Here is a 24,896-nt window from a genome sequence, read left to right as displayed (position 1 = left end):
ATAACTAGAACCGTAAGAAAGAATCTGATGAGTCATTAGCGTACACATACTACTGACCTCTAGTTCCTTATACGACTTCACTTCTTTCTTCAACGTTTCTTCTTTTTCCTGAAACAGTCGACACAAGATGATCAAAGGGCGATATTGGTCGAATAAAACCTGTCTGATAACAACCTTTGTCTGAGCCACCGAATAAACAACCATCAATAGCACGGACCGATTTACAGGGCTAAAAATACTCCAGGCATTATACTCCCGCTTCCACTGCTGCCTAACTTAGCGCCATAATAGGAGCGCGAAAAATCCCCGCGGCGACAATGTCGCCCTCTGCTTTTAGAGATCAGTTGATGCTGATTCAATCTTGACGGCGGCGCCGTGCTGTCAGTCCCTGTTACCGAGCTGTCCTAATCACACAACTAATAACTCGGCGAGATTGTCTCGAGGAGACGTATGCCTGTCGAATGTTTCGCGAAAACAGCAGCACCTGAATGAAGAAAGTTATCACGTGGAGCAGGCGCTTTTCTGTAGACCTTACATTGTCAATTTACTGAGCAGTCTCTAAACTGTTCGGACGTTGCACTAATAAAACACAGTTGTAGACTAAACTAATGATCATAACCGTTTTGTTTGAGAAAATGGGCTTTCACAGAATTAATCAATATAACGGACACAGGGAGGGGTGTGTGTTCGAACCCTGTCTGCTGTTTGCGGGACGACATATCAGCTGGGCTAACCCAGTGGCTGAAGGCAATTGAAGCCGGGTATTCTGCGTTAGGAGCGAACGCTTTAACCGCTGGGATAACGAACGGCCTAACTTTGTGAAACCGGGTATTCTGCTTTAGGGGAGAACGTTTTATCCGAGAGGCTAACCACCGGTCCGACTATGGGACCGGTGGTGTGTTTTTAGACTCCTCTGAATTATATAAATATTTCTGACAGTTATCGATGGCGACCAGAATGTGTAGGCCTACCTCTAATTCATTTGCAGTGGTCTCCACTACCAGGACAGGTTCCTCCAGGTTGCTGACGTCACGCACGTTGTACGTTGCGCCATCACACTCTACTGTGACGTCATTCCTGAGGCCTATGACCGCCACGTGCTTGTAGCCCTGGCGTTTGTCTAGTAGATGACTGACAACCCGGGACAAACCCTGAAACACCAGCAACATCAAACTTCAGTAGCACTCCCAGTGGTAGTCGGTATCCCTTTAAATAGCGGAAGGTAAACACTGGGTGAAAGTACTCTACACTGTGCTGTATTCATCACCTGTGTCTTCTTGTCTAGAGGACGGTGACATAGGAAGGTGTCACACCTGGTAGCACCTTGTCTACCCCGTCCCTCCTGCCTGCAGGAAGGTGTCACACCTGGTAGCACCTTGTCTACCCCGTCCCTCCTGCCTGCAGGAAGGTGTCACACCTGGTAGCACCTTGTCTACCCCGTCCCTCCTGCCTGCAGGAAGGTGTCACACCTGGTAGCACCTTGTCTACCCCGTCCCTCCTGCCTGCAGGAAGGTGTCACACCTGATAGCACCTTGTCTACCCCGTCCCTCCTGCCTGCAGGAAGGTGTCACACCTGGTAGCACCTTGTCTACCCCGTCCCTCCTGCCTGCAAGAAGGTGTCACACCTGGTAGTACCTTGTCTACCCCGTCCCTCCTTCCTGCAAGAAGGTGATACACTTGGTAGCACCTTGTCTACCCCGTCCCTCCCGCCTGCAAGAAGGTGTCACACTTGGTAGCACCTTGTCTACCCCGTCCCTCCTGCCTGCAAGAAGGTGTCACACCTGGTAGCACCTTGTCTACCCTGTCCCTCCTGCCTGCACCCCGTCCCTCCTGCCTGCAGGAAGGTGTCACACCTGGTAGCACCTTGTCTACCCCGTCCCTCCCGCCTGCAAGAAGGTGTCACACTTGGTAGCACCTTGTCTACCCCGTCCCTCCTGCCTGCAAGAAGGTGTCACACTTGGTAGCACCTTGTCTACCCCGTCCCTCCTGCCTGCAGGAAGGTGTCACACTTGGTAGCACCTTGTCTACCCCGTCCCTCCTGCCTGCAAGAAGGTGTCACACTTGGTAGCACCTTGTCTACCCCGTCCCTCCTGCCTGCAGGAAGGTGTCACACCTGGTAGCACCTTGTCTACCCCGTCCCTCCCGCCTGCAAGAAGGTGTCACACTTGGTAGCACCTTGTCTAACCCGTCCCTCCTGCCTGCAAGAAGGTGTCACACCTGGTAGCACCTTGTCTAACCCGTCCCTCCTGCCTGCAGGAAGGTGTCCCACTTTGTGTCCCACTGTGTACTCACGTCCCGTGAGACCTGCGCCATGCCGTAGATCGGGAGCCCCATCAACTTGCGGAAGTTGGCCACCCGGACATCACACTGGGACCCCAGCACATCCAAACCTATGTAGTCGTCCGCTACCTACAACACAAACATTGTGTTGGACTCAAGCTGCTCCCAGGGAAACACGTTAGTACTACGGAGTGATTCCATATAAGACAGGCATTCACTTAATTATGGTGGTTTGGTCTGTAAGAGTCTGAAATACCCTGTATTATAGATCGGAAGACAAAGGCCTAGAACATTACCCTTCATCCAGACAGTAGCTGTTCTGCGTGAGCGTCACTGTGCTTCTACTCGGTTGACAAGATGACAGTCTACTACTTACTAAAACTCTAGTTTGTGGGATGAGGAGCTGTTGTGGCGACCTCTCGCTGTTGTCAGCACGGCAAGTGATTCGGACGAGATTTGGGTGAGTTTGCATCCACTGAGAGAACGTAATGCTGAGACCCATGGGGACCTGGATGGGAGCGAACATATCAGACACTAATACCTATATTAGAAGTTACATGTTTAACACCATTTTAGGTTTCACAGCAAGGCTCTGTCACCGCGAGGGTGCAATGTCTTACGTCCATTTGCGCGTTCCCGCTTCCAGTGATAGCTTTATGTTAGTATAGGAAAACCTTTCACTTACTTACATGCCACCTAACATGTGTCAGAGCTGTATAGAGAGTCAGCCCTCTACCACAAGATGATCTCACTTGTACATAGTGACGGCCCTCTACCACAATATGGTCTCACCTGTACAGAGAGACAGCCTTCTACCATAACATGGTCTCACCTGTGTATAGAGACTGCCTTCTACCACAATATGATCTCACCTGTATAGATAGACAGCCTTCTACCACCAAATGATCTCACCTGTGCAGAGAGACAACCTTCTACCACAATATGGTCTCACCTGTGTAGAGAGACTGACTTCTACCACCAAATGATCTCACCTGTGCAGAGAGACAACCTTCTACCACAATATGGTCTCACCTCTGTAGAGAAACTTCCTTCTACCATAACATGGTCTCACCTGTGTATAGAGACTGCCTTCTACCACAAGATTATCTCACCTGTATAGATAGACAGCCTTCTACCACCAAATGATCTCACCTGTGTATAGAGACTGCCTTCTACCACAAGATGATCTCACCTGTGTATAGAGACTACCTTCTACCACAATATGGTCTCACCTGTGTAGAGAGACAGTCCCCTACCATGAGATGCTCTCACCTGTACAGGGAGACAGCCCTCCACAACGAGATGCTCTCACCTGTTCCTTGAGGTATGCGTTGAAACAGATGATGGTGATGTACCGCTCCAGGAGGGATGAACACTCGCTCCGATACTCTGTCCTCTGTGCCTGGTCCTGTTGACAGGTAAACATACCCATATAACTAAGAATGCTTTACAATATCACTATTTAAATACTCATTTAATCGGAGGTTTGTCAACAAAGAGCACAAAGTGTCTGGCGGTATGGTATGTTTCTCGTATGTTTCTCACTGTCCTATATTGTAGAGGTTTGGTGGAGGAAGCACCGTGAAACACATCTTCTTTATTTTACCCTGTTACAACTGTCTGTGAAGATACCTCGGGTACCTTCACTATTCCCGTGATCCCGTCTCACAGGCTTCATGAACGCCCTGTTGTGTTCAGTTAATATGTCACAAGAAAGGTTGTAATGCTACACTCTACCATATGCTGTATCGCGCATGCTGTGTTCTAGGTCCACTGTGCTACGTCCCACGTCTTCTCTCAGGGTAACACTATACGATGTCCCCTACGCTCCGACCTACGTGTAGCTATGCTATGCCTTACGTCCTGCTAGGCTTTCCCTTATGTGTTCTACCTACAGCTTCAATCTCCCTTACTTCCTATATACTGCACGCAGACTTCCTATATACTGCACGCAGACTCCCTATATACTGCACGCAGACTTACTCTGCTCGTCTCCAGCTGTTGCTTGGCCAGCAGGATCGCGCTCCTCAGGTTGGTGCCCGCGGAGCACTGGTCAATCACGGTGTCCACCTGCCACAGAAGAATATACATACCATACCCCGAGCGACAGAACAACATCAACAGCAATTTGTCTTGGGCAAACACGTTTTGCCAAAACATATGCACATAAAAAGTAGCGGATCATTAAAACATTAATACTAATGCTTATTATTCGAAAAGTCCCATGCAAGAATATTTATGTGTGCATAACTTAACACTTAAACACATGTCGTACCTTGCACGTGCCGCAAGCAATAGCACCACGCATCTCATCATTTCTACTTTCATAGTTCAGTACTCATTGTAATGTTCATTATTATTTCAATTTATTTCACAGTATCCTCCTGCTTTCTAGAGTATATAAGTTGTTAAGGGTTTGTCATGTAACTGTTTTTTTATACGGCTGAAATGTTGCTGAAGCGACATTAACTCGCCAACTCACCTGGTGTTTCAGCAGAGCTCCGTCGGGAAGAGCTCGCACCAGCTCCCGAACAGCCTGGAACTCGCCGCGGCCGTAGTGGGGGCACCTGTCGTTTATCTGGTAGACGGTTTTACTGAAAACACAATCAGGACGGATACATGTCGATATCGCAGCGACAGGTACGCACCACAACACAGTGACACTTACAGACAACTCATCCTCACTCACGCACAACACATTCACACTTACGCACGACACCACAGTGACACTTACAGACGACAACGCAACGGCAATTACGCACATCAACACAGCCACATCCACACTTACGAACGACAATACAGCCACACTTACGAACGAGGTGAGGTGAAATTGGGTTTAACGTCGTGCTTGAGAATATTTCGCTCATATGACGACGTGCATGCGTGTGTATGTGTATGTGCGGCTACTTGTACTAGACCAGACTGAAGCTCGTTTTATAGTGCTAGCCTACTGAGATACCACGCCGCAGTGAAGCATGAATACCCCACTCAGACACATTATACTGACTCCGAAATGCCAGTCCTTGTTGTACCCATTAATGCCGAGCTCCAGGTAGGGGCCAACAAGTACCATAGTTTAACGTCTTTTGGTATGACGCGGTCGGGGATCGAACCCGCGACCTTCCGCTGTCCGGGCGGACGCTCTAACCACTACACCACGAATGCGGTTTCTTACGAACGACAACACAGGTACACTATCGCACAGCAACACTAACGTACGATAACATCTACAGAATCGCCAACTTTCCAAAATTTGAAACGTAACTGCAAACGTAAGATGTTTATGAGATGGATATAGAAACACCACGCCTGGATTCACCTGTAGATGCTGAGATGTGAAGCTGTACACAGACTGAACGTTAACATGCAATGTCTCCAGGTTGTAGGTGTAGTTATTGCAGATCAGATGATAGCATGATGGTTACCTGGTCTGTGCGGGGGACGTGGACAGGTGCGTGTATAACAGTGACGTCAGTACCATCCCCAGAGTCGACCGTTCCTTGCCGTTGTCACACACGAACAATACCGCGGGGAGGTCGGGCGTTCGGTCGCACTACACACAAGGAACATGTCTTCAAGCGATGCATACAGAATTCATAAACTCCGTCCGGTTTGGTTTTCATATATTTTATTCCAAACCAATATGTGTCGACTAACACGTGGTAATGACATACATGTGATTACCACACTATTACAAGTACTTGGAACCAACATAATGACAGAATGTAGGGTGCCACGGAAAGATATACTTTGAAATGTCCAAATAACCATCACTTTCTGCCAGCAAAGGGCGTCAGTTGAGCGCACTTGTGTATTGTAGTGGTACGGTTAATGAGTCGTACACATGTGGCCGTGTCATTAATTGGCAAGACACGAACCAGGTGGACTGTGGACAGGCGTACACTACATTACACTACACTAACATCGTCAACACGCTTACAGTGTCGACAAAGGAAGCAAGTAAACAAGAGATGCCATCATTCAATTGGTTCTGATGCCTTTTTATTCAGCTGACATCAGACGATATCTCCACGATGTATAGTAACGATGCAAATTGTGGCAGTAAGCTGGTGGAGATATGCTGGCATTTCTAGCGTCATTAATCCGAGCGGGATCAGATGAGCGTGTTGGAGAAATGTGAACTGAAGACAATGATTCAAACACTCACAAGTCTGACATTTAGCTTCATCTCTGCCAGGAAGCTGTCGATCTCCTTTATAGAGGGCGCTCCGGACACGGGGAAACACAGGCGGCGAGCCCTGGAGAAGATAACACGTGTGGCAGTTGACGTCATTAGCGCATATTGCTACGATAACTGGGATGTGTAAATATATTGTTCTTAAACAGCCACAGAAATCGGCAGAAATTGGGGGCAGGGGAGAAGCTACTCGGGATCGGGACAGCGGGCGGTGTTCGCTCTGAGGCAGGTCTAATCTCTCATATCTTTGCCATTGTTCATAACTTCGAAGACAGTGGGAAAAGGACGGAGACTGTTTGAACAATATTTTGGCTCTACGCTCAGCAGAAACAAAATATAGGGATATTTTTCAGTGGCAATTGTATAATTGTACTATGCAGTCGGCTGAGTCCAACGTTTAAAGGTTCTTCTAAAGGCGTTGTAATTTGTTACTGTGGAAGCACCTAACCCAGCAGTAACCAGCAAGATCCAACCCTGCTAACAATTTCACGTTGTCGCAACGTCATGCTTTCGTTGTTTACAACGGTTTTCTGTGGACGTTGTCACAACGTTTTGGTGTGACGTTGTCCTACGTCATTTTCACGTCGCCATAAGCTAAAGTTATTCGATGCTAACGTATTTTACGTTGTCTTAACGTTCTCTTTAGCGTAGTTTACATGAGAACAAAGCAGAAATTCACTTCCATGTTTATACATCGATTTGCATTTTGTTTTGGTCGTGTGTTTTCTGAAGCTGTAGCTGAATAGTGAAGAAAGAATCTCAACGTGACACATTTTACAGAAAACTCTGTGACAAGTTATAAGAAACGTTTTTTAACGTTGTGAGGAGCCCAAAGCGTAACGTTTCCTCAACGTAAATTTGCAACGTTGTTATTACGTTGTGACATGGCATTATAAAATGACGTAAAACTTACGTTGTGACAATGTTGTCTCATGACGTTACCAATCTACAACCTTCCCACAACGTTGCGAAAACATTGTGTGTTAGCTGGGAAGGACAGGGTCATACAGTTTCAGTCATATGGTTAGTTTACCTAGAGACAGCAATCATAGGGAATCATAGAGAGGTGACATTGAGCATGTGTGTGGAGAGGTGACATGGACCTTATGTATAGAGAGGTGACATGGAGCCTGTGTGTAGATAGGTGACATTGAGCCTGTGTGTAGAGAGGTGACGTGGAGCCTGTGTGTAGAGAGGTGACAGGGAGCCTATGTATTGAGAGGTGATATGGACCTTATGTATAGAGAGGTGACATGGAGCCTGTGTGTAGAGAGGTGACATTGAGCCTGTGTGTAGAGAGGTGATGTGGAACCTGTGTGTAGAGAGGTGACATGGACCTTATGTACAGAGAGCTAGGTGACACTGAACCTGTGTGTAGAGAGGTGACATGGAGCCTGTGTACAGAGAGGTGACATTGAGCTTGTGTGTAGAGGTGACATGGAGCCTGTGTATAGAGAGGTGACATGGAGCCTGTGTACAGAGAGGTGACATGGAGCCTGTATGTAGAGGTGACATGGAGCCTGTGTGTAGAGAGGTGACATGGAGCCTGTGTATAGAGATGTGACATGGAGCCTGTGTGTAGAGAGGTGACATGGAGCCTGTGTGTAGAGAGGTGACATGGAGCCTGTGAGAGGTGACATGGAGCCTGTGTGTAGAGGTGACATGGAGCCTGTGTGTAGAGAGGTGACATGGAGCCTGTGTACAGAGAGGTGACATGGAGCCTGTGTGTAGAGGTGACATGGAGCCTGTGTGTAGAGAGGTGACATGGAGTCTGTATGTAGAGAGGTGACATGGAGCCTGTGTATAGAGAGGTGACATGGAGCCTGTGTATAGAGAGGTGACATGGAGCCTGTGTGTAGAGGTGAGGTGACATGGAGACATGGAGCCTGTGTGTAGAGAGGTGACATGGAGCCTGTGTGTAGAGAGGTGACATGGAGCCTGTGTGAGAGGTGACATGGAGCCTGTGTATAGAGATGACATGGAGCCTGTGTGTAGAGGGTGACATGGAGCCTGTGTGTAGAGAGGTGACATGGAGCCTGTGTGTGTAGAGGTGACATGGAGCCTGTGTGTGTAGAGGTGACATGGAGCCTGTGTGTAGAGGTGACATGGAGCCTGTGTGTAGAGGGTGACATGGAGCCTGTGTGTAGAGAGACATGTGACATGGAGCCTGTGTGTAGAGAGGTGACATGGAGTCTGTATGTAGAGAGGTGACATGGAGCCTGTGTGTAGAGAGGTGACATGGAGTCTGTATGTAGAGAGGTGACATGGAGCCTGTGTGTAGAGAGGTGACATGGAGTCTGTATTTAGAGAGGTGACATGGAGTCTGTATGTAAAGAGGTGACATGGAGTCAGTATGTAGAGAGGTGACATGGAGCCTGTGTGTAGAGAGGTGACATGGAGTCAGTATGTAGAGAGGTGACATGGAGCCTGTATGTAGAGAGGTGACATGGAGCCTGTGTGTAGAGAGGTGACATGGAGCCTGTATGTAGAGAGGTGACATGGAGCCTGTGTGTAGAGAGGTGACATAGAGTCTGTATGTAGAGAGGTGACATGGAGCCTGTGTGTAGAGAGGTGACATGGAGCCTGTGTGTAGAGAGGTGACATGGAGTCAGTATGTAGAGAGGTGACATGGAGCCTGTGTGTAGAGAGGTGGCATGGAGTCAGTATGTAGAGAGGTGACATGGAGTCAGTATGTAGAGAGGTGACATGGAGCCTGTGTGTAGAGAGGTGGCATGGAGTCAGTATGTAGAGAGGTGGCATGGAGTCAGTATGTAGAGAGGTGACATGGAGCCTGTGTGTAGAGAGGTGGCATGGAGTCAGTATGTAGAGAGGTGGCATGGAGTCAATATGTAGAGAGGTGACATGGAGCCTGTATGTAGAGAGGTGACATGGAGCCTGTGTGTAGAGAGGTGACATGGAGTCTGTATGTAGAGAGGTGACATGGAGCCTGTATGTAGAGAGGTGACATGGAGCCTGTGTGTAGAGAGGTGACATGGAGTCTGTATGTAGAGAGGTGACATGGAGCCGGCTCCTGACCTGTAGTCAGGGAAGGTAAAGCAGAGGCGCGTGTACACCTCCTCCGCCACTAGTAAGTCGTCCTCGCACTTGATGTCCACCACGTGGGGCTCCCCGTCTAGACATGTGACGCTGTTGTAGAAGTAGAACTTGTTGACGTCATCAAGAGTACTCAGATCCACAACCTGACAAACAGACCAGAGTTAGTGAGTGAGTTTGATTTAACACTTGGCATCTTGTTACCATAATGAGAATCAAAACTGTCAATGATTTAAAGATTCGCATACCCCAATCGACCCACTGTTTAGAACACACATGCCAACAGTTGTGAAATAGTTTAATGACGTGTCGCTACTTGCACAGACATCGCGCTCATCTCAGTGATGGCTTTAGGGCAAAGGATGCAAGGGTCAGTTTGTGAGATGTTCTAAGTGTTAATGGAGACATTTCAAAGATTAATCAGGAATCAATGACGTCGTATCAGGTATTGTCTGATAGCCCATTTAAGGTAAATAGCTGGTAGAATTACAGTGGTATAGAGAGACTGTTCAGACCACAGGCATCTTGACCTTTCAGCCATTGTTCAGTATTTCAGTTATATTGATATGTGCCGTTTTAATGTTGTCAGTTCAGTGTCGTTACCTAACGTTGTCAGCTTGGTCTTGTCAGTCTAAAGTTGTCAGTTCAGTGTTGTTTCTTAACGTTGTCAGTTTGGTTTTGTCAGCCTAATGTTGTCAGTTCAGTGTTGTTTCTTAACGTTGTCAGCTTGGCCTTGTCAGTCTAAAGTTGTCAGTTCAGTGTTGTTACTTAACGTTGTCAGCTTGGTCTTGTCAGTCTAAAGTTGTTAGTTCAGTGTTGTTTCTTAACGTTGTCAGCTTGGTTTTGTCAGCCTAATGTTGTCCACTTCGTAATGGCTGTCAGCTTAATGTATACAGCTTGGTGTTGCCAGCTGAATGCTGTAATTTCAGTGTATCCAGCTTAATGCTGACAACTTGATGCCATCTGCTTGATGTCAGCTCAAAGTTGTCAATTTTCTACTGTAAGCCTAATGTTGTCAGCTGAATGTCGTGACGTTAATGTAAGCGTTTCAGCTAGATGTCAGCTTACTGTTGGCAATTAAATGTTGCAGTGCTGTGAACGGTCACGAGTATACCATACTGTGGACAAGCGCGTTCCTACCTCCTTCCTGATGCGCGCTTCTCTCTCGCTCGCCTCGGGGTCTGATTGGCCGAGGTTGACGATGTCGTGGAGGTGATCAGCGTGTCTGATGGTGTATGTTGCGTTCACGGCGGTGGGGAATAGTACAGCCTCCTCCCGCGTGTTGAACAGAAGGAGTCTCTGCGAGGGAAGACATTGTTGATGCATCTTCAACCAGTGTAGGTTAATAATGTTAGATCATATAGCTCGTGTCCCCATCTGAGAGGATTACTGTAAATATATATGCATGTTCCTGCACAGTGTGGAAATCAGTTGACTCCACGGCAGTTCCTACAGACATTGGCCACAGTTCGCAGGACAATTAGTATATAATGAGAGTACACTGAGTGTCCTTCGGCCATTGTATCTGAAACACGGTAACAACATAACGGGAACATGAGGGATATCGAGGTGTATAATGCCACAGGTTTACACCGAAACTTGGTCCAATATCCAATATGTGATGTGGTTAACAAACTACCAATACGGTTTGTTGCCCAAGGTGATGTTTGTGATGGTTTGAGTTTTGGCCGCGTTTTGACCTCGGGGAACGCCTACTGACAAGATCAAGATGTTGGAAGGCGTTGTAAATCTACAACTACATTCAGTCTCAATCTTAATCCTATCTTACACCCTCCCGGACCCCCATACACACACACAGACATCCCTCCCTCTTTCCCTCATCCCCACCCACCTTCCTCACCACAATTGAATTTAATCGCCGTCGATGTGCGGTACACAAACTCTAAATTTAGCTGTAGCTCGGCTGAAGTAAGTCTTTACATACGCTGTGTAACCCTAACTCCCCTGAAGCATACACTTTACATACGCTGTTATTATCTGCAAAACAGCTTGATTGACCTGTTTCTACGGTGCTATATGTCTTTCCGATGCTCGATTAACCTGTTTCTACGCTGAAATGTGTCTTTCCGATGCTCGATTAACTTGTATCTACGCTGAAATGTGTCTTTCCGATGCTCGATTAACTTGTATCTACGCTGAAATGTGTCTTTTCGATACTCGATTAACCTGTATCTACGCTGAAATGTGTCTTCTTAACGCTTGATCATACTGTACAGAGCGCATTTGGACTAACTCACCTTGAAAGGCGGATAAAATGAAGCTTCCGGAATTGGAGATATTCTGCAAGATTTTGAGACTGTTACTTACTGATAAGAGAAGCAAGTACCTTGTGTTTGGAGATGAGGCGTTGAACAATGCTGAATACACCCTCCCGATCTGGCTGGGCACACCCGTACACGGGGTACGTATTGTCTGTCCGTATGAAGTCACCACATTTGTCCGGTGCCTGGTCACCAGACGCTGACTTGGTCGACTGAGAGGCGTGCAGGTATTTGTTGTCATTATCAACTGTCCTTCCTGTAATTCCATCTACAACCAGGAAGTACCTGCCCTGAAGAAACACAGGTGACATACTGGTGAATATATCACACACCAGAAACACAGGTGACACACTGATGAATATATCACACACCAGAAACACAGGTGACGCACCTCACACCAGAAACACCGATGAATATATCACACACCAGGAAAACAAGTGACACACTGATGAATATATCACACACCAGAAACACAGGTGACACACTGATGAATATATCACACACCAGAAACACACGTGACACACTGATGAATATATCACACACCAGAAACACAGGTGACATACTGGTGAATATATCACACACCAGGAAAACAAGTGACACACTGATGAATATATCATACACCAGAAACACAGGTGACACACTGATGAATATATCACAAACCAGGAAAACAAGACACACTGATGAATATATCACACACCAGAAACACAGGTGACACACTGATGAATATATCATACACCAGCAACACAGGTGACACACTGATGGATATATCACACACCAGAAACACAGGTGACACACTGATGAATATATCATACACCAGCAACACAGGTGACACACTGATGAATATATCACACACAAGAAACACAGGTGACACACTGATGAATATATCATACACCAGCAACACAGGTGACACACTGATGAATATATCATACACCAGCAGGTGACAACTATATAGCCGTACCTGTCATCACCAATGGTAGGACGCACAACTATACAGCCGTACCTGTCATCTCCAATGGTAGGACGCACAACTATATAGCCGTACCTGTCATCTCCAATGGTAGGACATACAGCTATATAGCCGTACCAGTCATCTCCAATGGTAGGACATACAGCTATATAGCCGTACCTGTCATCTCCATTGGTAGGACATACAGCTATATAGCCGTACCTGTCATCTCCAATGGTAGGACATACAGCTATATAGCCGTACCTGTCATCACCAATGGTAGGACATACAACTATATAGGCGTACCTGTCATCTCCAATGGTAGGACATACAACTATATAGCCGTACCTGTCATCTCCAATGGTAGGACATACAACTATATAGCCGTACCTGTCATCACCAATGGTAGGACGCACAACTATATAGCCGTACCTGTCATATCCAATGGTAGGACATACAGCTATATAGCCGTACCTGTCATCTCCAATGGTAGGACATACAGCTATATAGCCGTACCTGTCACCTCCAATGGTAGGACATACAACTATACAGCCGTACCTGTCATCTCCAATGGTAGGACATACCACTATATAGCCGTACCTGTCATCTCCATAGATTACCCAAAAAGGCTTATAACATGCTTGTTCATTTGGACAACATTGGTAAAGTGACGTTGGCATCTTATGTAAGAAATCTTCTGTTTTCACATGGTTATGGTTTTGTATGGTTAAGTCAGTCAGTTGGTGATGCAAGTTTGTTTTTAACTCAGTTTCGAGAAAGAAGTCTTAATATGTTTAATCAAGAATGGCATTCAGTAATACATAATAGTTCACGGTACGACTCTTATAGAATATACAAATCACTACTCCAGCCGGAGAAATAACTGTCGTTTTTAACATCAAAGAAATTAAGATATCCATTTATACGGTTTAGGTTAGGTTTGATCAACATAATGGTAAACGAAGGAAGACGTTTTTATATTGAACGATGCAAGAGAATGTGCCCATAGTGTAATATAGATGTGGAAAATGAAATCCATTTTTTGCTTGTATGTCCTTTGTATAAAGATTTGCGTACGAAATATATAGCTGAATATTATCTACGTAAGCCACCTACATTAGCATTTAAACTACTTCTTTCATCAACTGACCAGCATGTAATAATAAAGCTGTCGTACTATATCAATTATGCTCTTATTAAACGTAACAATCTGATAAAAAGTGTTGTATGTCCATCGTATTTCACTACTTGTACATAATTTACTGCCTGTATCATGATTTGCTGTTTGGATCACTAATTACTACTTATTGCGCCATATGTATAATGTATATGTATAACTCCAATGTATATGGGCCGGAGGCCTTTTGTACAATAAACATCTTTGACTTTAACATACAGCTATATAGCCGTACCTGTCATCTCCAATGGTAGGACATACAGCTATATAGTCGTACCTGTCATCTCCAATGGTAGGACATACAGCTATATAGTCGTACCTGTCATCTCCAATGGTAGGACATACAACTATATAGTCGTACCTGTCATCTCCAATGGTAGGACATACAGCTATATAGCCGTACCTGTCATCACCAATGGTAGGACATACAGCTATATAGCCGTACCTGTCATCTCCAATGGTAGGACATACAGCTATATAGCCGTACCTGTCATCTCCAATGGTAGGACATACAGCTATATAGCCGTAGCTGTCATCACCAATGGTAGGACATACAGCTATATAGGCGTACCTGCTGTCGTGATAGGCACGATTACACTGAGGTGACATTGCGTTACATCAAGGTGAGACAATTAAAGGTTAAAACACCTTCTCAATTAACTGGAACACTAATTAAACAATGAAAGGTGAGAAAACACAACGGTTATATCATTTTCAGAAATGGCACCTTTGACCGATGAGAGAACTGATAACTGAGATGTCATTACTGGGGAAAAAACACCCACGTGCCACAGATAACCAGGGTGACAGGCTACACGACATGGATGCCGGACTTGACAATAGGTGAAATGTTTAGTTTCAATTGCACTTGACAGACTTCGCTTGAAGCCCCTTTGATTTCTCTGCAGCGGCCATTATCCGCAGAATAAAATCAATACGCTGTGACAAACCCGTTTGACATATGATCCTGGCACTGGGTATATGTTTGATAACATATACATGTATGTGATAACGCACAAGTTTCAGTGTGTTTCATTTGTTATTGGTTCGCAGCATGTACTGGTAGTGTCTGTACATGACCTACAAGCACAGCCACGCCTGCAGGGGAACACTGGTCAGTTCTCATTTTATAGCACTTAAGTTCTAGACAAAATCATACCAGAAGCAATCTCGTCGATATTTTCGTAGGTGCATAATACGAATGCGAAATGTGAGAAGCTGTCATTTGGAAAAATCCATAAACTAGAGAAGACGTTGTTCTGATACAATACAGGGTCAATGGGCAATTCCCCCATCGCCCTTCAGCGTTAGGCGTCATTACAGCCTTGCTTGGTCTTCCTCCACAACACCATCACGTGTTGGATTTAAACAAACAGAGTAAAACGTGATAAAATTGTACCTGACAACGTCGATATTCTGGAACTACTGCTGCAGTAATTGAATCCTGGCGAGTAGTGACACCTGGGTTGGAAACCTGGGGGTAATGTGTCATGTGACATGACGTGATGTGTAGCGAACAAATTTTGCCAATACACACGCCTCCCCCCGAATTTCACATTCCGTTATTTCTACACATGTTGTTGTTTCATCGAGAAACAATTTTGATGGAACTTATCCTTAAACAGACACAACATGATGATGTTTTTCGTAACTGGCGTTCCGAAGGATTTTGACATTCACTAAATGAAAGGACCTCGTCTGTTGCCAGGTTCCCTGTCGAGGGTTTTTAGAATATTCCAGGGACTTTAAGGCTAAATGAAACAGTCATTATTGTTGTTTTCAGATTGCATTCCAGGGCTATGAACCATCTCTAAAGGAAATGGATACAATCGCTGTTACAGTGATATTCAGATGCCAGTGATGACTGTACACATGGTCGCTGACAGAATCCAATATGGCTTCTCTGATCTGAACAGCGCTGCTGGGGATGTGGGTAATATCTACAACGTTGTAGTCGTTGTTGGGTTAAGCGGCAATCTGCTGCTTCCGAGGCCATTCCGCTCTAATGCCGGCTGCAGCGTGGAGTACGGCGCTAATAACGTGACCCGAGATGTGTGAAAGGATGCATCGTGATAATACAAAACAAAGCCTTCATGGACAGATGTGGCTTCTGTCGTCCAGAGCGTGTCAGATATCTAGTGTTTCACTCGCTTATATCACGACATTTAGTAGACAGCTCTACATGACGTGCTTCTTCACAACTCTCAGTGAATCGGTGAGAATGCATGGAGAAAACAGCTCTGTCCCCATTAAAACATTCAAAGTAGAATCTATTTAAGCACGCATACCGCGTTTAGTTTAATTTGAGACCATATATAGTTCGTGCAGCGATGCTGATAATTTTAGACTGTCCTAAAAATACCATGGATATGTTCTTAATTTGTGTGTCACTGAACTGTTCCATATAGTGAGTGGCCTCTGTCAGGACTGTCCAGATATTAGCAGTCTGAACTGATGGACTGAATGACTCGAAGTGTCACCCCTCGCTCACAGGTTCAGATTGGACGTGTCCAAGGTTCACACAGTTATCAAGACGTATTTTTTAAGATCGGACCAGTCTAACCTCACTACTAAGAGTAACTACGGAAAACAGAGTACATTAGGATATACTCTCCAAAACGAAACACATAGGTGATATTGATATATGAAATTACAAATATTTTTCAAAGTGTTTGATTTTTATAATTTCGCCATTGTAAGGCTGGTTTGTGTACATGGAACGAATGCATAGCGACATCAGTCGTTAATGGGACTGATATCAACAAACCAATTCCACTCAAAATCGGCCTCGAAGTGGTAGACCTCGGATTACGGATGGTACATCCGGGTACTTCATTTGCGGAATCAAACTGTCACAGAAACTGCAACTGCAACTGCAGTGCCTGGTGTGGGGTGACTGTCGGCGCAAACCATTCGTAATCGTGTACGAGAAGCTGGACTTCGAGCCGGAAGACCCTATTTTGGCCATATGCTGCGACAACTATATCAACGTCGACAGGTCCAGTGGTGCAATAACGTTCGATTCATGAATCTACAAAACTGGCGACATGTATGGTTCATTGTCGTGACGGAAGCGTACGTGTCTATCGACGTCGAAATGAACGTTTTGCCTAGAATTGTGTCGCCCTGGTTGACCGATATAGTGGCGTCATGTCATGATTACGTAGAAATCTAAATGTGTGTGCTCTCAGGGCAATTTAACTACTATTCGTAAAGAGACGAAATCTTAAGGATTCACATGGTTCCGATCACTGACCACCAGAGAGAGTTGTTCCAGCAAGATAATGCCAGGCCTCAGGCATCTTCTGAATGAGAACGTTACTGTGCTTCCTTGACCTTCCAAATCGCCAGACCTCAAACTCATCACGTGTAGGAAGAATATATACTGAACATCATTGAAAACGCACCACCTGTATTAGTTTGGATTTCCAAGAGCATAAATGAGCAATCGGTGTAAATTGTACATACTTTTGTAGTCCAGTGATTGGTAAAGAAAAGAAACAAGAACCAATCCAGCAAAACAGTGAAGTTTTAATGCACCTGACCATGGAAAGAAAGATGGATTTCAAATTGGAAAGTCAGTAACGTGTATGACCACCGTTAGCAGCAACACAAGCTGTGCAACGTCTCCTCAATGAACTGATAAGTCTCTGAATAATGTTTTGAGGCAATGCATTCCACTCTTGTTGCAAGGCATTCTCAAGTTCCCCAAGGTTGTTGATCTGTGGGCGACGTGAGAGGCGTTGGCCGATGTAATCCCACAAGTGTTCATTGGGAGACAAATCTGGTGACAATGCAGGTCATGGAAGTAGAGGAATGTTGTTGTTTGCCAGAAACTGTGTTGCAACACGTGCAGCGTGCGCTCGAGCATTGTCCTGCTGGAATGTGTGCCGATCTTGATGTTGGTTAAAGAAGGGAACGACGTTGTTCTGAAGAATGGTGTCACGGTAGTAAAGGGCATTCACTCTGCCACGACAAACTACCAGAGCGGGTTTGAGATGATAACTGAACCCTGCCCACACCATAATGCTGTCTCCATCCCACCGATCTGTTTGCACAACACAGTCCTGATGGTAACGTTCTCCCCGTCGACGCCATACCCGTAGACGCCCGTCAGCATTTCGCAAGTGAAAACGTGACTCGTCGGAGAACACAACACCATGACAACGTCGTAACAATCACAAACGATGCTGTTCAGCCCATCGTCGGCGTTCACGGCGATGTCTATCAGTCAGGATGGGTCCAACATAAGGGCGTCGACACCGTAATCCTGCCGCGCGGAGACGGCGTCGGACGGTGGAAGCACTGATCAAACCACGTCGGCCTTGGACAGCGTTGGCGGTTCTGGCAGCCGGCAACGTACGATCCCGAATATGGCGCCAAACAATGTCTCGATCTTGTCGAGGGGTGGTAACACGTGCCTGGCCGGGACGTTGGCGGTCCCTGGTTGTTCCTGTTTGTTGGTACCTGTTGGCAAGTCTTATGATGGTGGAATGATGGCAACCAAATCGTCTGGCAATAATCCTGCTTGATGTGCCAACCTGCAACATGCCCAACGCCCGTTCTCGTTCCTCTGATGACAATCTTCGCATTGCAAAATAAACTTTACTTGCGGAGGTACAGCTAAAATGAGAACGTTTTTTTGCCGACGGTCATTTATACCCCTAATCAGCATGTTTTACGCATGCAGTTTGTGCTTTTCGTGTGTGTTGTGCATGAATTTTGTTGTTGTCATGTGATGTGTTCCATGATGTGTTCGGGCAATCCGTTATTTACTGTACACCATTATTTATTGTCTTTTGTGTTATTAACAACATTTCCAACGTTCATTTTCACTCTCAAAACAATCCTATTACCATATTTCAAAATTTACAGGTGGTGCGTTTTCAATGATGTTCAGTATATGTTAGATCCACAGGGTCGAATTCAAAGACTTATTCAGTCCATGCCAAGAGCAGTTTTGGGGGGACTCATGGTTGGCACAATAGAGTCTGAAGACAGCGCCCAACTGGGAGCGGACGCCTTCAATTGTTGAACTTTTATAAGCTAAACGTGGTAGCAGACATTTGATCTTTTATACTGTATATCTGTATTTCACTTCTAAGTTAGCAGATTAAGTTAGTGAAAATACACCTATGCGTTTCTTTGTTGGGAGAGCATATATATAGAGAGAGCACTTTTTAACCTTGAGAACAGCGTGAGGTATCTTAAATATACTAACGGAAAAAGTAACTATGCATAACATAAAATTTCACAAAATAAAAGTTATTTGAAACGTTATAAAAACAACCCTCATTAAACATGTAGCAAAGTACTTTGCATGCAGTTTGATATCACGTATCGCGCGTGGCACGTGCACTTTGTGCACAATGAACTCGCTCACTTTTTGCATGCTTTTGGAAACAGGAAGTTCACACACTGATATTGAAAATTGAAGAACGGTTGATTATTCTCTAGCCTGAAAGTTGTGGAAAACACGTTAATTTCAACCTAAACTGCGTATACGTCGTGCCACGGTTTACAGAAAATCAGCCGTGGGTATGCTGGAGACTGGAATGGCCCAAAATGAAGTGGCTAGACATCTGGGTGCCCATCGAAACACGATCTCATCTCTATGGAGACGTTTTCAACATAATGGGAACACGGCAGATTTGCCTCGAACCGGTCGCCCACGCGCGACGTCACGTCAGCAAGACAATCACTTTCGGCTGGCCCGTCTAAGTTTGACTGCTCGGACCATTGCTGGCTTACGTCCAACCATTTCCAGGATTGGGATGGTGTTTTGAACACTGACGAGTCAAGATTTTACCTGGGCTGCTCAGATGGCAGGGCAAGGTTGTACAGACGGCAAGGAAAACGGTATGCTGACGCATGCGTTGTTCAACGTCGACAGTTTGGTGGCGGAGCGTTATGGTATGGGGAGGCATCAGATCTCATGGTCGAGCGCAAGATGTTATTGTCCATGGCAATCTGACAGGTCTGCGATACAGGGATGAGATCATAGGACCTCATGTGCAACTGTTCATTCAAGGTCAGAGAAGTAACTTCACGCTTCAGCAAGATAATGCCCGTCCACATGTCGCTCGTGTTGTGACAGATTTCCTGACAAAGAAGAACATTAAGGCACTCCCCTGGCCAGCTGTTTCTCCGGACCTGTCGCCTATCGAGCACGCGTGGGATGAAGTGGAGTGACGTTTACGTCAAGCCCAGAATCAGCCATTGACGTTAGCTAAATTGGGACAAGCGTTGGTTCAGACATGGAACAACATTCCCCAAGCTTCCTTCAGTCGCTTAGTGTCGTCCATGCGTCGTCGTTGTCAAGCCTGCATCAACGCTAATGGTGGACACACACGATACTGAATTTGTGAACGGACTTTTGACACCACATCTCTTCATGGGCGTGTCACTATGCTTAGTGTCAAATCATACAGATTTCGATATTTTCCTGCCAACAGTTACTCAGTGATTAAGGAAATCACAACAAATCATGTTATTATCTTTTTTGCATTAAAAATGGCATAACATCGATTAATGCACAGTTTCCTTATTCCAGTAGTGTATGAGATGTTCCTGTATACAAAGAATCATTCTGGAACAATCACTGAAAATTGGTAAAAGCGAGTTTTATGTTTGTATCTATAGAACCAAATCCTTTTCGTGGCACACAAACATCTTTCAAACAACCGTTTGGAATCAAGAGACCTGTTTCTACAAAACGGTTTTTTCTCGTGCCAGGTATGCATCCACAACACCTTGCCCAGGCCGCCGCATACATGAATTGGTTTCAGCTGGAGATGTAAACCTATTTTTACACCAAGAATCCAATAGGTTTTAATTGATGCCTCGTTTGTCTTGTTTGTGGCAGGTGCTCGTGCCTGAATATGCAACAGGAGCCAGCGACAGAAGACAACGCCCGCTTACTGATGTGGCCTGAACGTGCAGTGATGAAGTTTACCACAGCCTTAGTGTCCACCACTCCCAACCACATCCAGCCAAAGTACACCGTATTGACGACGGCCGACACACTGGGTTCAAGCCTAATATGTTTAGGGCTCCAGTACAGAGATGGCCAAATTGGATTACTGGAGTCTGTGTTTATGTGTTCGCGAAGAGATCGCCCCAGCTTAAAACACTTAATCAACGCTACTTCAGCTTGGTTTACAGACGTGTGACCGCAGGTTCAAGGACACTGGAAGATATGGTTTGCCTTCAAACCATCTTATGTTTAATTCGACTTAACAAGGCTCAACGACACAACAGGTCCCTCTTTCACACAGCGTCATTTCACGTCAAGTAGAATTAATGTTTCAGTTTTTGTGTATTTTTTCTACATCGTAAAATCAAAAATGCACATTATGCCACTCACTTCATGCAAGCACAAATAAGTCCTTCATGCTCCGTGTTTTAAAAGTCGTTGGAATTTCACGTATTCTTTGTAATGTTTCACTTTTGCCGTGTCTAACAGTATTACTAGAGTCAAATATTTGCAAAGGGGATCAATTTTCATTTGATCTTATCTAAATGTTTCATGTTAGATTTGTACATTGATAATGCTCTCAATCAAAGTGAAAGTTGGTTTTGAACGTGAGGCGGATGTTTCAACGAAATACAATGTAAAGTATGAGGTCGACTGCAGTCCACTGTGGCTACTGTCTGCGGGGATGTTTGCCCAATGTGTCCATCAATAGAATCCCTGCTCTCCCGTGCTGCCCTCTATCTGGCTTCCGGACTACAGAGTGTGGCTTCCATTTGGTGGTAAGAGGAAATCGGTGTACTCCTGCGCTCATATTTACACAGAGTATCGGTCTGATCAGGACACTGGTGTGTGTAGCCAAGCGATAGCTGCGATTACTTCAAGCTCATCCCTCGGGATGACCACGCTCTGGTATTTCCATAAACATCTATCCCAAAATTGAATTAAAACATTTTTCCAGAAAAAGACACCTTTCAACTGAATACATGTATTTAACATCGCAAGCCCTAATTATAAAAATATCGTTTAATCAAAATTGAACGTGAAATGTTCCAGGCTTTTCTTGTGATTCGCATCTATCTCATTACACTATCTGACGCTAATAGAAACATGTCAAGGCTGAATCCATCAACATCTTTCAACTCAACCATCACTCAAAACCTCAATGCAATTTCCAGGGTAACACAGTAATCATCTGCATATAGCAGAAGCCAGTGGCCATTCAGGGCGGACACGCTCTGGCCGCCGAGCCATCTATCTCTATCTATCTATCTATCTATCTATCTATCTATCTATCTATCTGTCTGTCTGTCTGATCTGTAATTCCATCATCTATCCCCTCATCCATGCCCTGTATCTGTAACACCTATACGTCCATCCATACCTTAAATCTGTAACACCCATCCCTTTATCCATGCCCTCCATCTGTAACACCCATGCCTCTATCCATGCCCTCCATCTGTAACACCCAACCCTCTATCCATGCCCTCCATCTGTAAACACCCTCTATCTGTGCCCTCCATCCATCCCTCTATCCATGCCTCCATCTGTAACACCCACCCTCTATCCATGCCCTCCATCTGTAACACCCATCCCTCTATCCATGCCCTCCATCTGTAACACCCACCCTTCTATCCATGCCCTCCATCTGTAACACCCATCCCTCTATCCATGCCCTCCATCTGTAACACCCATGCCTCTATCCATGCCCTCCATCTGTAACACCCATCCCTATATCCATGCCCTCCATCTGTAACACCCATGCCTCTATCCATGTCCCTCCATCTGTAACACCCATCCCTCTATCCATGCCCTCCATCTGTAACACCCATCCCCATCCTCCCATCCATGCCCCCCATCTGTAACACCCATCCCTCTATCCATGCCCCTCCATATGTAACACCCATCCCTCTATCCATGCCCTCCATCTGTAACACCCATCCCTCTATCCATGCCCTCCATCTGTAACACCCATCCCTCTATCCATGCCCACTCCATCTGTAACACCCATCCTCTATCCATGCCCTCCATCTGTAACACCCATCCCTCTATCCATGCCCTCCATGCACACCCATCCCTCTATCCATGCCTCCTGTAACACACCCATCCCTCTATCCATGCCCTCCATCTGTAACACCCATCCCTCTATCCATGCCCTCCATCTGTAACACCCATCCCTCTATCCATGCCCTCCATATGTAACACCCATCCATGCCTCTATCCATGCCCCCATCCATATGTAACACCCATCCCTCTATCCATGCCCCTCCATCTGTAACACCCATCCCTCTATCCATGCCCTCCATCTGTAACACCCATGCCCTCTATCCATGCCCTCCATCTGTAACACCCATCCTCTATCCATGCCCTCCATCTGTAACACCCATCCCTCTATCCATGCCCTCCATCTGTAACACCCATGCCTCTATCCATGCCCTCCATCTGTAACACCCCTCTATCCCTCTATCTATGCCCTCCATCTGTAACACCCCTCCCTCTATCCATGCCATGTAACACCCATCCCTCTATCCATGTGTGTAACACCCATGCCTCTATCCATGCCCTCCATATGTAACACCCATCCCTCTATCCACCCATGCCTCTATCCATGCCATCTGTAACACCCATCCTCTATCCATGCCTCCCCATCTGTAACACACCCATGCTTCTATCCATGCCCTCCATCTGTAACATCCATGCCCTATCCATCTATCCATCCTCTATCCATGCCCTCCATCTGTAACACCCCATCCCTATATCCATGCCCTCCCATCTGTAACACCCATCCCTCTATCCATGCCCTCCATCTGTAACACCCCCATCCCTCTATCCATGCCCCTCCATCTGTAACACCCATCCCCTCTATCCATGCCCTCCATCTGTAACACCCAATCCTCTCTATCCATGCCCTCCATCTGTAACACCCATCCCTCTATCCATGCCCTCCATCTGTAACACCCATCCCTCCTATCCATGCCCCCTCCATCTGTAACACACCCATGCCTCTATCCATGCCCTCCATCTGTAACACACCCATCCATGCCCTCTATCTATCCATGCCCTCCATCTGTAACACCCATCCCTCTATCCATGCCCTCCATCTGTAACACCCATCCCTCTATCCATGCCTCTATCCATGCCCTCCATCTGTAACACCCATCCTCTATCCATGCCCTCCATCTGTAACACCCATCCCTCTATCCATGCCCTCCATCTGTAACACCCATGCCTCTATCCATGCCCTCCATATGTAACACCCATCCCTCTATCCATGCCCTCCATCTGTAACACCCATGCCTCTATCCATGCCCTCCATATGTAACACCCATCCCTCTATCAATGCTCTATATTTGTAACACCCATCCCTATATCCATGCCCTCCATCTGTAACACCCATGCCTCTATCCATGCCCTCCATATGTAACACCCATCCCTCTATCCATGCCCTCCATCTGTAACACCCATCCCTATATCCATGCCCTCCATCTGTAACACCCATGCCTCTATCCATGCCCTCCATATGTAACACCCATCCCTCTATCCATGCCCTCCATATGTAACACCCATCCCATCTATATCCATGCTCTCCATTTGTAACACCCATCCCTCTATCCATGCCCTCCATCTGTAACACCCATGCCTCTATCCATGCCCTCCATATGTAACACCCATCCCTATATCCATGCCCTCCATCTGTAACACCCATGCCTCTATCCATGCCCTCCATATGTAACACCCATCCCTCTATCCATGCTCTATATTTGTAACACCCATCCCTCTATCCATGCCCTCCATATGTAACACCCTCCATCCCCCTCTATCCATGCCCTCCATCTGTAACACCCATCCCTCTATCCATGCCCTCCATCTGTAACACCCTCCATCCCTCTAACACCCATGCCCTCCATATCTAACACCCATGCCTCTATCCATGCCCTCCATCTGTAACACCCATCCCTCTATCCATGCCCTCCATCTGTAACACC

General features: G+C 46.0%; 1 protein-coding gene across 1 annotated transcript in view; it reads right to left on the bottom strand.

Annotated features, from left to right (window-relative positions):
- Positions 1-24,896, bottom strand: part of LOC124271221 (paladin-like) — a 39,383-nt gene that overhangs the window by 8,651 nt on the left and 5,836 nt on the right. Inside the window, exons 3-14 of the mRNA XM_046706302.1 lie at positions 11,880-12,104; positions 10,673-10,831; positions 9,515-9,678; positions 6,449-6,539; positions 5,706-5,833; positions 4,763-4,874; positions 4,264-4,350; positions 3,593-3,688; positions 2,657-2,788; positions 2,293-2,409; positions 972-1,151; positions 58-108 (exon numbers count right to left, since the gene is read on the bottom strand). Of these exons, the coding sequence (XP_046562258.1) occupies positions 58-108; positions 972-1,151; positions 2,293-2,409; positions 2,657-2,788; positions 3,593-3,688; positions 4,264-4,350; positions 4,763-4,874; positions 5,706-5,833; positions 6,449-6,539; positions 9,515-9,678; positions 10,673-10,831; positions 11,880-12,104 (1,542 nt within the window). The remainder of the gene's footprint in view (positions 1-57; positions 109-971; positions 1,152-2,292; positions 2,410-2,656; positions 2,789-3,592; positions 3,689-4,263; positions 4,351-4,762; positions 4,875-5,705; positions 5,834-6,448; positions 6,540-9,514; positions 9,679-10,672; positions 10,832-11,879; positions 12,105-24,896) is intronic.

Source organism: Haliotis rubra, unplaced genomic scaffold, assembly GCF_003918875.1.
Source record: "Haliotis rubra isolate DU_JTF1 unplaced genomic scaffold, ASM391887v1 Scf1023, whole genome shotgun sequence".
Taxonomy (NCBI): Eukaryota; Metazoa; Mollusca; class Gastropoda; order Lepetellida; family Haliotidae; genus Haliotis; species Haliotis rubra.
This window is presented reverse-complemented; position numbering and strand designations above follow the sequence as displayed.